The sequence below is a fragment of the Cynocephalus volans genome, chromosome 4 (assembly GCF_027409185.1).
Source record: "Cynocephalus volans isolate mCynVol1 chromosome 4, mCynVol1.pri, whole genome shotgun sequence".
Lineage (NCBI taxonomy): Eukaryota > Metazoa > Chordata > Mammalia > Dermoptera > Cynocephalidae > Cynocephalus > Cynocephalus volans.
This window is the reverse complement of record NC_084463.1, coordinates 150,033,079-150,045,498: the sequence shown is the minus strand read 5'-3', so window position 1 is coordinate 150,045,498 and position 12,420 is coordinate 150,033,079. Positions and strand designations below refer to the sequence as shown.

Below are 12,420 nucleotides of genomic sequence, written 5' to 3'. Positions count from 1 at the left end.
GGCAGCATGCAAGGGTAAGATATTTACAGGTTTTGAAGATTAGAATATGGAAACCTTAAATGAACATTATATAGCCGACTACATTCTGAGAAGAATATAAGCAGAATTTTCTATCTCTTTATTTTTTATTTACTGACAGCTGATGGTTAAAGCATAGTAACTTTTAATAATTATGGATATAAATATATATATATAATCAATTTTATCTCATTATTTAAAAAATAAATTAATAACTATCAACTCAATGCATAAAGCACATTTTAAAAAATAACTAGGAACCGTGTGTTTGTGTGTATCTGTGTGTGTGCATGAATGCTTCGTCACACGGAGTGAGAAAGCAGTTTGGTGTGAATTAAGTTCCTGACTGTGTCCTTCACATCCTTATTTCTAAAGCTGTAGATAAGAGGATTTAGCATAGGGATCACAATGGTGTAAAACACAGTGGCTACTTTAATGAGGAGCTTTGAGTTTTTAGAGTTGGGCACACAGTAGAGAAGGAGGATGTCCCCGTGGAAAATGGTGATTGCAGTCAGGTGGGAGGCACAGGTGGAGAAGGCTTTCCGAATTCCACCCTTGGAAGGCATCTTGATGATAGTGACAACTATGAAGACATAGGAGGTGAGGATGATCAGGAGGCTACAAACTTCACTGAATGTGGAAATGACGAATGCCAACATCTGGCTGAAGTGCGTGTCAGAGCAGGACACAGAAAGGAGGGCAGAAAACTCACAACAAAAGTGATTTATGGTAGATCCACAGTAGGACAGTTTCAAAAGAGAATATGTGAGTGTCGAGGAACAGAGTCCACCCCATATGTAAGGTCCAGCTACAAGGAGAACATAGAGCTTAAGGGACATAGCGACTGTGTAGAGCAGGGGGTTACAAACAGCCACAAACCGGTCATAGGCCATCGCTGCTAGCATGAACATTTCTGCAAACACAAACATGCAGGCAAAGAAAAACTGTGTCATGCATCCTTTGAAGGAGATAGTTCTGTCTTCCACAACTAAAATTTCTAATAGTTTGGGTGTGACTACACTGGAATAACAAAAATCCAAAAAGGACAGATGGCTGAGGAAAAAGTACATGGGTGTCTGAAGTTTAGGATTGACCCTTATGACCCCAATCATACCCAGGTTCCCCACCACTGTGACAGTGTAGATGGCCAAGAATAGCAAGAAGAGGGGCACCTTGAGGGGTGGGAAATTTGAGAAGCCCGAGAGGACAAAAGTGGCTCCAGCACTCTCGTTTCTCCCAGTCAGCATCATCATTCCTGTTGGAGGAAATCAGAGAGTTCATCCTGAGCAGTTGGACATAACAGAGACAGTAGGAATGAGGGAAATGCAGATGGCTGCATGAGAATCACCACCGAGTGACGTACGAAATATGCACTCATGTTTTATTTTTTGGTGTTTTACATGCCTCATTTGAATTTCCCTTTGGCCACTACTGACTATTGGAACATGGAATGTCCCCTTTACCCATCAGCGACTCATTTCCTCATCCTTAAAACAAGAAATGTGGCTACAGCATAAAGTGCTTTTACAAATTGCACACATATATGTGCATACTAAATGCTAACAATATTTCCACCCCTTATTAATAATTAAATAATTTGAACTGATATATTAATTTCGCATAAAATTCTATTACTTGTGACAGAAGAATATGACAAATTAAAGAATAACAAGGAAAACATCTTAGTTCATGGAAATAGGACAGATTACAACTGAGATAACTCAACAGAGCCTGCCACTGGGGATTTAAACAGTGTGTTTCTATGCTGTTACTTTATATTTGAAGATATGAGGGGACAGTAGTGACAGTAAGTTAAAGTGCTACTGCACTGTCACTCTCAATTCTGTATGACTATACTAAAGTGTTAGCTTTTCTACAAATATCCTACAGGAAGCAGGTAATGGTGCAAATCGAAAACCATAAATGGAAAAAACAATCAATGAGTGGTAAAAGCAGTTTTCTCTCCTAATTCCGTTCTAACTTTTCGTTCTGTCTTTGATTCAGATTTCCACAAACATCTGAATCCATCAACACAAAATCTTTCTCTTTTTTTACTCGGACCTTCTTTTTTCCCTCTGATTCTCTTTAATTTCAGCTTCACGCTGTGAGAAAGGCAGTGAGAGAAAAATGAAAGAGATTTTCAAACTGTTCTGCTGTATTTATTCCCACCCCAACACCCATTACCCTGCTAGATAACCCTGGATCTTCAGTCAGCCTTCTCCCAGCCTGAAAGACTGACATTCCTTAGATTCTATTTTAGCATGGTGTCAAATTCTCACACATTTTTCAAAATGACCTGCTTCCAAAACACTTGAAATCTAAACATTTCTGTCCAGATTTCCATAATAAATAATATGACTACGTATCCAGACTCTTCACTGCTCCTTCTTTTATTACACTCACACCAGCATTTTCAATCTTTCATGCACAAACTTGTTATTTTATAATGTAATACCTTCATCAAAGTATCTCTTCTAACTCGAATGACCTTTCCTGAAACAAAGTCTACTCACTCTTACCTTTTAACGACAAATTCCAGGCAACTCTCTTGCAGAAATCTTTGGTGATTAATCCGGACTTCAAAGTTATACTGCTCTGAATGTTTCCACCCACATGGTTTAAAAATCACAATTGTTATGCAAATTCTGGCATATTTTTCTACAGTTTTATACGTTTTTCTGTCTTCCCCTAAAAGACTGTCAAAAATTGAGAATGAATAATTAATTAACATTACTTTAATATTCACAATGGTAACTAAACCTCATTAAAGTACATAAATGAGATTGAAAGACAAATCCACATTAACTTTCCTAATTATGTACAAAATAGAATTCAGTGCCTTTTATTCTTTTTCTCACCTTCATTGTTTGTGTGCCCCTGCACTACCACTAAGGTCGCGAACGTGTTTCTGTGCCAAAAATTTTATATTTCTTATTTCAGAATTTACCACTTCTGAATTAAAATATAACACTTAGATTAACAAGTCACTGGAAATTACATATCCTTTGTAGACTTATTTATTAATGGCTTCTTTGATTAAATTAATCAAAAGTTTGAACACTATTTCTCAAAACTGTAAATTTTTATGAAAATTGTTCTCATTTTTACTTGGGCAACAGTAGTTTCATTTAAAGTATATGGCACGACAGGTGCAAAGCAAATAACATGTTTTCTCATTATAAAAAAAACATCATAGACAGCCTCTCAAGAGTGAGTAAGATTCGGAAACTATATTCAGGTATATTGTTGTGTATTTTAAAGCTCAGTGCATGACCTTGAGCAATTAAGCCCTAGAGAATTCTGACTGGAATTTGCAATGAGATACAAGCAAGACAATTTGGAAAAATTGCCTTCCTCTTAATTTAGAGTGTAATTAATTTAAATCATGTAATTATATGGGAATGTTGAACATATTGATCATTTGGTCTTTGAAAAATCAAAATAATCATCAACCTACAATTTGATTTATTACGTATTTATTAAAAACTTAAGACTTCCAAAATTCACAAAGGGAAAATCACAATCTTAGTAAAATAAAGCACACATACTATGGCTACTGAGCTGTGTTTCCTCAGTTTCCGTTAGCATTTCTATTTTTGTAAATCTGATTATTTTGTAAATAACATACTCAGCATCATTCAGCATACAGACTTGATACTGTGCCCTTATATTTAATATTTTATTGTAGTATTCATTTTTTGTTAAAACTCATGTTGAACATACATTTTTCAATAAGGCAATTTATAGATATGTTGAATAATATAGTGTAATTTTCTTTTGCAGAAATTCTTTGAGAAACTATCACAAACTGTATGTATATATCCTTACAGTTCTATGTGAATATTCATAATATTTAGACAAATTCTCCCAAGTTATATATTATGAAAAAAAGTTTTACTTCACTGTAGTTCTTGAATGATACTTGTCCTTGGTATAAACTTCAAGACATGAAGTTATCTTTTCTCAACCCACTGAAGATATTTTTTCATTATTGCATCTTCCATTTTTGCTAATAGGAAGTCAGCTGTTAGTGAACCAGCACCTTGAGAGGTAACTTGACTTTACTTCCTTAGCTCTTTTTAATGTAATTTTCTTATTGATTTGTTGTGTTTTCTACAATGTTACTATTATGAATAAATAAAAATATATGTGTAATTTGATGTCTTTCTTTATTTCATTAAAATGTTCAACATTTATCCCTTCAAATGTTACTTCTTCTCTTTATATTTTTATTATCAGCTGGGTCCCCAATCCGATATATGTTAGTCCAAACATCGAATTATCTTTCTTTTACCTTATATGTTTTTTCCATTTTGTGTCTTAGTTTATTATATTCTATTTCCTCCTCTATCTTCTCCTCATTCAATATACTATATATCTCTTCAACTATGTTTTATCTGCTGTTAAAACTTTCAGATAAAATCTTAATTTCATTTACTATATGTTTAAAATAATATTTTTAAGTATTTTATTTTTCATTGCACTGGTAAAATATCATAATTCCTCCTTACCTGGGCATTTTTATTATTTTTTAAAAATTTTGTCAGCTTACTCAGAATGCATAGAAGATTTACATATGCATCCAATAATTCTATTTTATAAAGTTATTACATTTGGTTTTTCATTTTCTTTTGTTTATTTGTGTTTTGTTTTGTGGCTCTATCCCTGCAGGCTGATTTTTTTATTTAATCATTTTTTAACTGAAACATAATTGATTATACATATCTGTGGGCACAGCATTGTATATCAATACCTGTATGCAATATGTGATGCTCACATCAAAATAATTAGTTTATTCAATCTTACATTTTGTAATCATTTTTTGTGGCCCTTTACCAACTTCTCACTAATACCCCTCCCCTTCCCTCTTTCCCACATCTCATGGTCTCAGTTCTGTTTTCTTTTGAAAGTTCAACAAGTTATTAAGATTGGTATGTCTGTCTTTTTAACTTATTTTATTTATTCGAGGGTTTTTTTTTGCTCTCATTTATAAGTGAGAACATGCAGTATTTCTATTTCTTTTTCATATCAAGCTTATTTCACTTTACATAATTTTCTTTAAGTCCATCCAAATTGTGAATGGCAGAATTTCATTTTTTTAAAGGAAAAGTAGTATTCCATTGTGTATATATAACACTTTTTCCGTATACAGTCATCCCTCAATGGACATTTATGTTGGTTCCAGTTCCTGGTTATTGTGAAAAGAGCTGTGATAAACTTGGGACTGAAGGTATTCCTTCAACACGCTGATTTCCATTCTTTTGGGTTTATAGCCATTAGTGTAATTGCTGGATCATATGGCAGTTCTACCTGTAGTTGTTTGAGAATCTTCCTGTAGCATAATCCTGCTGACAACGGCAATTGTTGAGCTAGGGCTAGGGTCTGGAGCTCACAGACCCCTGGAGCCCATTCACAAACCCTTCACATGCAGGTTATGAGCTAGGTAACTGGCAAAAAGGTCCCAGGAGCCTTGGTTGAAGAAGGAAAAGTCTTTATTGAGCACACACAGCACTAAGAGTTAGGCAGTACAGAGGAGAAATACAGAAACTCAACTACTACCGGCAGAGTCCAAAGAAAAACTGAAACTGAGCAGCTTCCAGTAGAGTAAACATGTTCTATGGTTAGACAGGAGCTCTCTGCCACCAGCCTGCTTCCCAAACTGAAGAATACACAACAGCTACAAAACTAAAAAAAAAAATACACTGGTGCTCATGTGCACTAAATTCACGCACACACAAGTTGCTTACAAGAAATGTACTGCCCAATGCCCCCAGGCGGCCCTGAGCCCAGGGAGCCTGGCTAAATTATTCTGTTTTCCCCACACTTCCACACTGTTTTCCATAATAGCTGCACTAATTTACAGTCCCACCAGCAGTGTAGGAGGGTTCACCTTTCTCCACATCCTCACCTGAATTTGGTGTTCTCTCTCTTGTTGATAATGGCCAGTCTAACTGGAGTGAAATGATATCTCAATGTGCTTTTGATTTACATTTCCTTGACGACTAGTGATGTTGAACATTTTTTTCAGGTACCTGTTGGACATTTGCATATCTTCCTTCAACAAATGTCTACTTAGCACCTTTGTCCATTTTTTTTAATAGGTTTATTTTGTTTTTTTACTGTTAGGTTGTCCGAATTCCTTATGTATTCTGGAAATTAATCCCTTGTCAGATGTCTAGTGTGCAAATGTTTTCTCCCATTCTATAAGTTGTATTTTTGCTCTGTTAACTGTTTCTTTTGTTGTGCAGAAGCTTTTTGTTTGATATAATCCCGTTTGCTTATTTTTTCTTTTACTGCCTGTGCTTTTGAGGTTTTATTCATAAAGTCTATGTGCACTCCTGCTTCCTGAAGTGTTTCCGCTGTGTTTTGTTTTGTTTTATGATTTTTATTTCTTCAGGACTTAAATTAAAAACTTTAATAAATTTTGAATTGATCTTGGTATATGGTGAGAGGCATGGGTCTAGTTTTGTTCTTCTACATATGCATGTCCAGTTTTCCCAGAAGAATTTTCCTCAAAGTATAATGCCTTTGTCAAAGAGAAGTTTACTGTTAAGTATGCAGGTTTATTTCTGGGTTTTCTATTCTGTTCCATTGGTCTGTTTTTATGTCAGTGCCATGTTGTTTTGTTTACTAAAGCTTTGTAGTATAATTTCAAGTCAGATAGTGTTATGCTTCCACCATTTTTTTTTTTTTTTTTTTTGGTCTGGATTACTTTGCTATTCCAGGTCTTTTGTTGTTTTTTATGAGTATTATGGTTGGTTTTTGTATTTCTGCGAAGGTTATCTTTGGTATTTTTATGGGGATTGAATGAAATCTGTAGAATGTTTTGGGTAGTATGGATATTTTCACAATGTTAATTCTTCCAATTCAAGAGCATGGAATGTCTTTCTACCATTTTTGTTTCCTAAATAATTTATTTCAGCAGTGATTCACAGTTCCATTGTAGAGAACTTGCACCTCCTAGGTCAAGTTTATTCCTAAGTATTTTACTTTTTTGGTAACTATTGTAAATGGGCTTGCTTTCCTTATTTCTTTTTCTGCTAGTTTGTTATTGGAGTGTGAAATGCTACTGATATTTGCATGTTTATTTTGTATCCTACAACATTACTGAAGTTGTTTATCAACCCAGTATTTTTTTTGTAGAGTCTTTAGGTTTTTCTATATATGAGACTATATCTTCTGCAAACAGGGACAGTTTGACTTAGTTTTTTCCAATCTGGATGCCCTTTATTTCTTCCTCTTCCCTGATTGCTTCTGGCTAGTACATCCAATACTATGTTAAATAAGAGTGGTGAGAGTGGACATTCTTGTCTTGTTCCTGTTCTTAAGAAAAAAGCTGAAATTGGTGATGTCTTTTTCCTATATGGCCTTTATTGTGTTGAGTTGATGTTGGTTGTAATGTCCCCTTTTTCATTTCTGATTTTTGTTATTTGGAACTTCTCTTTCTTTCTTTCTTTCTTCCTTCCTTCCTTTCTTTCTTTCTTTCTTTCTTTCTTTCTTTCTTTCTTTCTTTCTTTCTTTCTTTCTTTCTTTCTTTCTTTCTTTCTTTCTTTCTTTCTTTCTTTTCTTTCTTTCTTTCTTTCTTTTTTTTAGTAAGCCTAACTAATGGTTTGTCTAGTTTGTTTATCTTCTCAAAGCACCTATTTTTGTTTCATTGATCTTTTGTATTTTGGGGGTTGGGGTCTCTATTTCACTCAGTTCTTCTCTGATCTCTATTATTTCTTTCCATCTACTAATGTTGGGATGGATTGGTTATATGCTTCTAGTTGTTTGAGGTGTAGAATTAGGTCATTCATTCTTTTGATGTAGGTGATTATTTCAATAAACTTTCCTCTTAGTACTGCGTTTGATGTATCCCATGGATTTTGATGTGATGTGTCCTTATTTTCATTAGTTTCAAAAAAAAATTTTTTATTTCTTATTTAACTTCTTTTTGGACCTATAGGACAATCAGGAGCTTGTTGTTTAATTCTGATGAATTTGTATAATTTCCAGAATTTCACTTGTTACTGATTTCCCATTTAATTCCATTGTGGTCTGAAAAGATACTCAAAATGTTTTCATTTTTTTACAAAAATTGCTGAGAATTGATTTGTGACCTACCCTGGAGAATATTCCGTGTGCTTATGAGAAGAATGAATATTGCATAGTTGCTGGATGAAGCATTCTCTAGATATCTGCCAGGTCCAATTTGTCTAAATTAAAGAACAGTTTAAATCATATGTTTTTCTGTTGATTTGCTGCCTAAATGATCTTTCCAGAGCTGTCTGTCTGTTCTTTAGGTTTAACAGTGTTTGCTTTATATATGTGGGTGCTCTAGTGTTGAGAGCATGTATGTTTATGATTATGATATCTTCTTACTGAATAGTTCCCTTTATCATTAAATAATGGCCTTTTCATCTCTTTTTTATGATTCTTGGATTAAAGTCTATTTTATATGATATAAGAGTAGCTTGTTTTATGTTTCCATTTTGATATAACTTTTCCATCACTTCACTATCAGTCTGTGTGTGCCTTTATAGGTAAGATGAATCTATTGAGGACAGCACAGAATTGGGTCTAGCTCTTTAATCTAATCAGACCCACTGTGTATTTTGAGTGGGGAATTTAAACCATTTACATTTAGGGTTGTTATTGAAACAATATTTTATTGATATTATTGATTTTTTGGATGCTGTATCTTTTGTTCCTTTCTTCTCTTTTTATTGTCAATCTTCAGTGATTGCTGGTTTTGTGAGTTAATAAGATATAGTTTGTTTTTGTTGTTTATATTTTTGTTCTATTCATGGGTTTCATTCTTTCTTGTGTTTTAATGATATTGATCTTTATTTTTCAGATTCGAGATGCAGAACTCCCTTGAGTATTTCTTTTAGGGGTGGTCATGTGGTGGTGAACTTCTGCAGTTTTTGATTGCCTGGATACACTATTTCTCCCTCATTTCTGAAGGATAGATTTTCTGGGTATAGTAATCTTAGGTGGCAGTATTTTTTCTTTCAGTATTTTCAATATATCATCCCATGTTCTTCTGATTTGTAGAGTTTCTGTTGAGAAGTCTGATGTTAGTCTGATGAGCCTCTTTTATAGGTGGATTGATGCTTTTCTCTCACTGCTTGTAAGATTCTCTGTCTTTAAATTTGCTACTTTTACTATAATATCTCTCAGAGTGTGTCCAGGGACCTCCTCGGGTATGGATAGTTCTCTGCCAGATCAGCCAGAGGCAGGAAGTGTGTGCAGGGACCTCAGAAGATGCAGGCAGCCCCAACAGACAGGTAGAATGCAGGAAGCATGCACAGGGAACTCAACAGCTGCTGGCAGCTCCCAACAGATCAACAGAATGCAGACATCTTAGCCACATGGGTGATACATTACAGCCACTTCTGTCACAAGGGAAACTCACCAACATAACAGCAACCACACAGAGGCCTTTAAATCTTCCATGACGTAGTTTACAACACTTCCATTCACTTTGCTTTATTCAAAGCAAGTCACATGGGAATTATGTTCTCTTCTCTCTGCCTACTGGGAAGCATGACAATGTCAAACAGAGAACTAATAACATCGAACAAATAAAACAATCTGTCATAGATTCCAAAGTCATGCCATCCACAAGAAATAAATTTTAAGTGACTCATAGAGAAAAAAAAAGAAAAAAAATTCTTGAATGTTATATAGAATGATTTTTTATTAAATAAATTTTATTGTGTATGTCTGAGCCTTAAAACATTATTTTATGTGATACATATAGATAGTACAGTGGCTGCTATAGTAAAGCAGAATATTATATCGATCATCTTACATCATTACATTTTTATTATAGGAGTCGATATAATCTACTTATTTAACAAAAAGCCCTAATACAAGATAATCTTGTTAACTTTATTCCTCATTTTGTATATAAGATCTCTAGATTTGTTCATCCTACACACCCGCTCTTTTGTATCCTTTGAACTATGGCACCCTGATATTTTGGAATTTGATTTTCTTTACCAGCTTGCTTTATTCCATGCTAGTTCTACTTGTGGATATCTAAGATATTCTCTATTAATAAAGCAAAATCTAAAGGAGTTGGTGATCAATTATAATATACATTTGGATAATTTGACCAATCAGTGTTCTTGCCAAAGCAATAGAGAATAGGTTAAAGAATGTATAGCAACCCAATGTGTTTGTTTGTTTTTTAGTTTTTTGTTTTTGTTTTTTTAAATAGCTGAGTAGTATTCCATTCTCTCTCTCTCTCTCTCTCTCTCTCTCTGTCTCTCTCTCTCTCACTCTCTCTCTCTCTGTCTAAATATATATATACACACAACTGATTTTTATTCATTCATTTCTTGATAGAAATGGCCTTTCAACCTCAAGTGTAGACAAACATAATATTGACCAATCGCAAAACGTTTAGGAAAGTAATATATTTGAATAAATTAAAATTCAAACTTGCTCTTTATGAAAGGATATTGAATAAGTAAAAACTGAAGCCAAAATACAAATATGTACTTTAAGATATATAAATAACAAAAGAATGAAATTTCAAATAAATAAGAATAAAGACAAACATTAAAAGGCAGGTTGGTAACATGACATGTGAAAGCACTTTACAAAAGAAAAAAACACTAAACGTATTAAAATGTCCCTCACCTCAATAATCATAAATATTCAACTTAAAGCTACAATAAAATAATATACATACAGCAAATGGGTAAAAATCATGGAGTCTGATAATACTAAGTGCTAGTGAGGAAAAGGATCATCACTTAGAGCAAGCAAACATTTCTATTTGGTGTAGAAATTAATAAACCTCTCTGAAACACCAAAGTAAAGATATCAGAAATATGAAAAATTGAGAAACTACATGACCGCCAAAGGAAAATAATAGCTTCAATCTCTAGATTCTACTGAACAGGAAGTCCTTGAAGTGACTGACAAGGAATTTTGTTCAACTATTCTCAGGAAACTAAATGAGATAGAAGCAAATTCAGTCAGACAGCACAACGAAATGAGAAAAAATATACAGGACCTGAAAGAAGAAACATACAAAAAATCAATGCCCTTAAAAGGAATGTAGCAGAGCTTGTGGAGCTGAAGGATTCATTCAATGTAATAAAAAATCACAACAGAGAGTCTAACAAGCAGACTGGAACTAGAAGAAGAGGAAATTTATGACCTTGAAAACACGGTGTTTGAATTAAAGAAAAAAAGTGTTTTAAAAATTGAAGAAAATCTAAGAGAGATAACAGACTACCTTAATTGATCAAATATCCAAATCATGGGTATTCTACAAGCAGAGGAAAAAGGAAATGGCATTGAAAATATTTTTAACAAAATAATACCTGAAAATTTCCCAAGAATAGGGAAAGTCATGCACCTTCAGATTCAGGAGGCCCAAAGATCCCCAGATATATTCAACCCAAAAATGTCCTTTCCAAAACATGTTTGTCCAACTGGCAAAACCCAAAGACAAAAATATAATCTTAAAAGCTGCAAGAGAGAAGTTGCAAGTCACCCATAAGGGAGCCCCTATCAATCTAACATTAGACTTTTCATCAGAAACACTAAAAGCCAGAAAAGAAGGGGATGATTCGTTCAATATACTAAAGGACAAATATTGCCAGCAAATAATGCTTTACTGAGCAAGGCTATCCTTCCAAAATGAAGGACAAATGGTATATTTCTCAGACAAACAAAAACTGTGGGAATTCACTGCCACATGACCAACCTTACAAGAAATTCTCAAGGGAGTACTTGGTTTGATACCTGAAAAAAAACCATCACTGCCATGAATAACCAATAAAGACTAAGCTTACTAGTAAAACAAAAATGCTAACAATAAAGAGAATAAATGGTATATCTACCACACAAAGAAACCAACAAACACAGAAGACAAACAGAAAATCCAAAAGAAAGGAATAAAAGACATTTAAGACATCTAAACAAAAATCAGTTAAATGCTAAGAGTAAAAAACAAACAAACAAACAACAAAAAACCCACCCCTGACTATAATAACTCTAAATGTACTCTAAATATAAAAGGATAAAATTCACCACTCAAAAGACACAGACTGACTTACCAGATTAAAAAGATGGAACCAATAGTATGCAGTTTTCAAGAGACTCACCTCACCTGTAAAGACACACATAGACAACAAGTGAGAGGATGGGAAAAAGATATGCCAAGCAATAGAAATGAAAAATGAACTGGAGTAGCTATTCTTATATCAGATAAAATAGACTTTAAACCAATAATCATAAAAAAGAGACAAAGAAGGCCACCATATAATGATAAAAGGATCTACCTTTCAAGAAGACATAACAATCATAAATATTGAGCACATAATCTCAGAGTAGCCAGATGTTTAAAGAAAACTCTACCAGAACTTAAGAATGAGATAGACAGTAATAACATGATAG

The 12,420-nt window shown here is 33.8% G+C and overlaps 1 protein-coding gene across 1 annotated transcript; it reads right to left on the bottom strand.

Moving 5' to 3' along the window:
• Positions 1-320: 320 nt before the first annotated feature.
• LOC134377108 (olfactory receptor 1165-like) lies at positions 321-1,268 on the bottom strand. The gene has a single exon (XM_063095724.1). The coding sequence runs from the start codon at positions 1,266-1,268 to the stop codon at positions 321-323; it is 948 nt and encodes a 315-aa protein (XP_062951794.1).
• Positions 1,269-12,420: the final 11,152 nt, after the last annotated feature.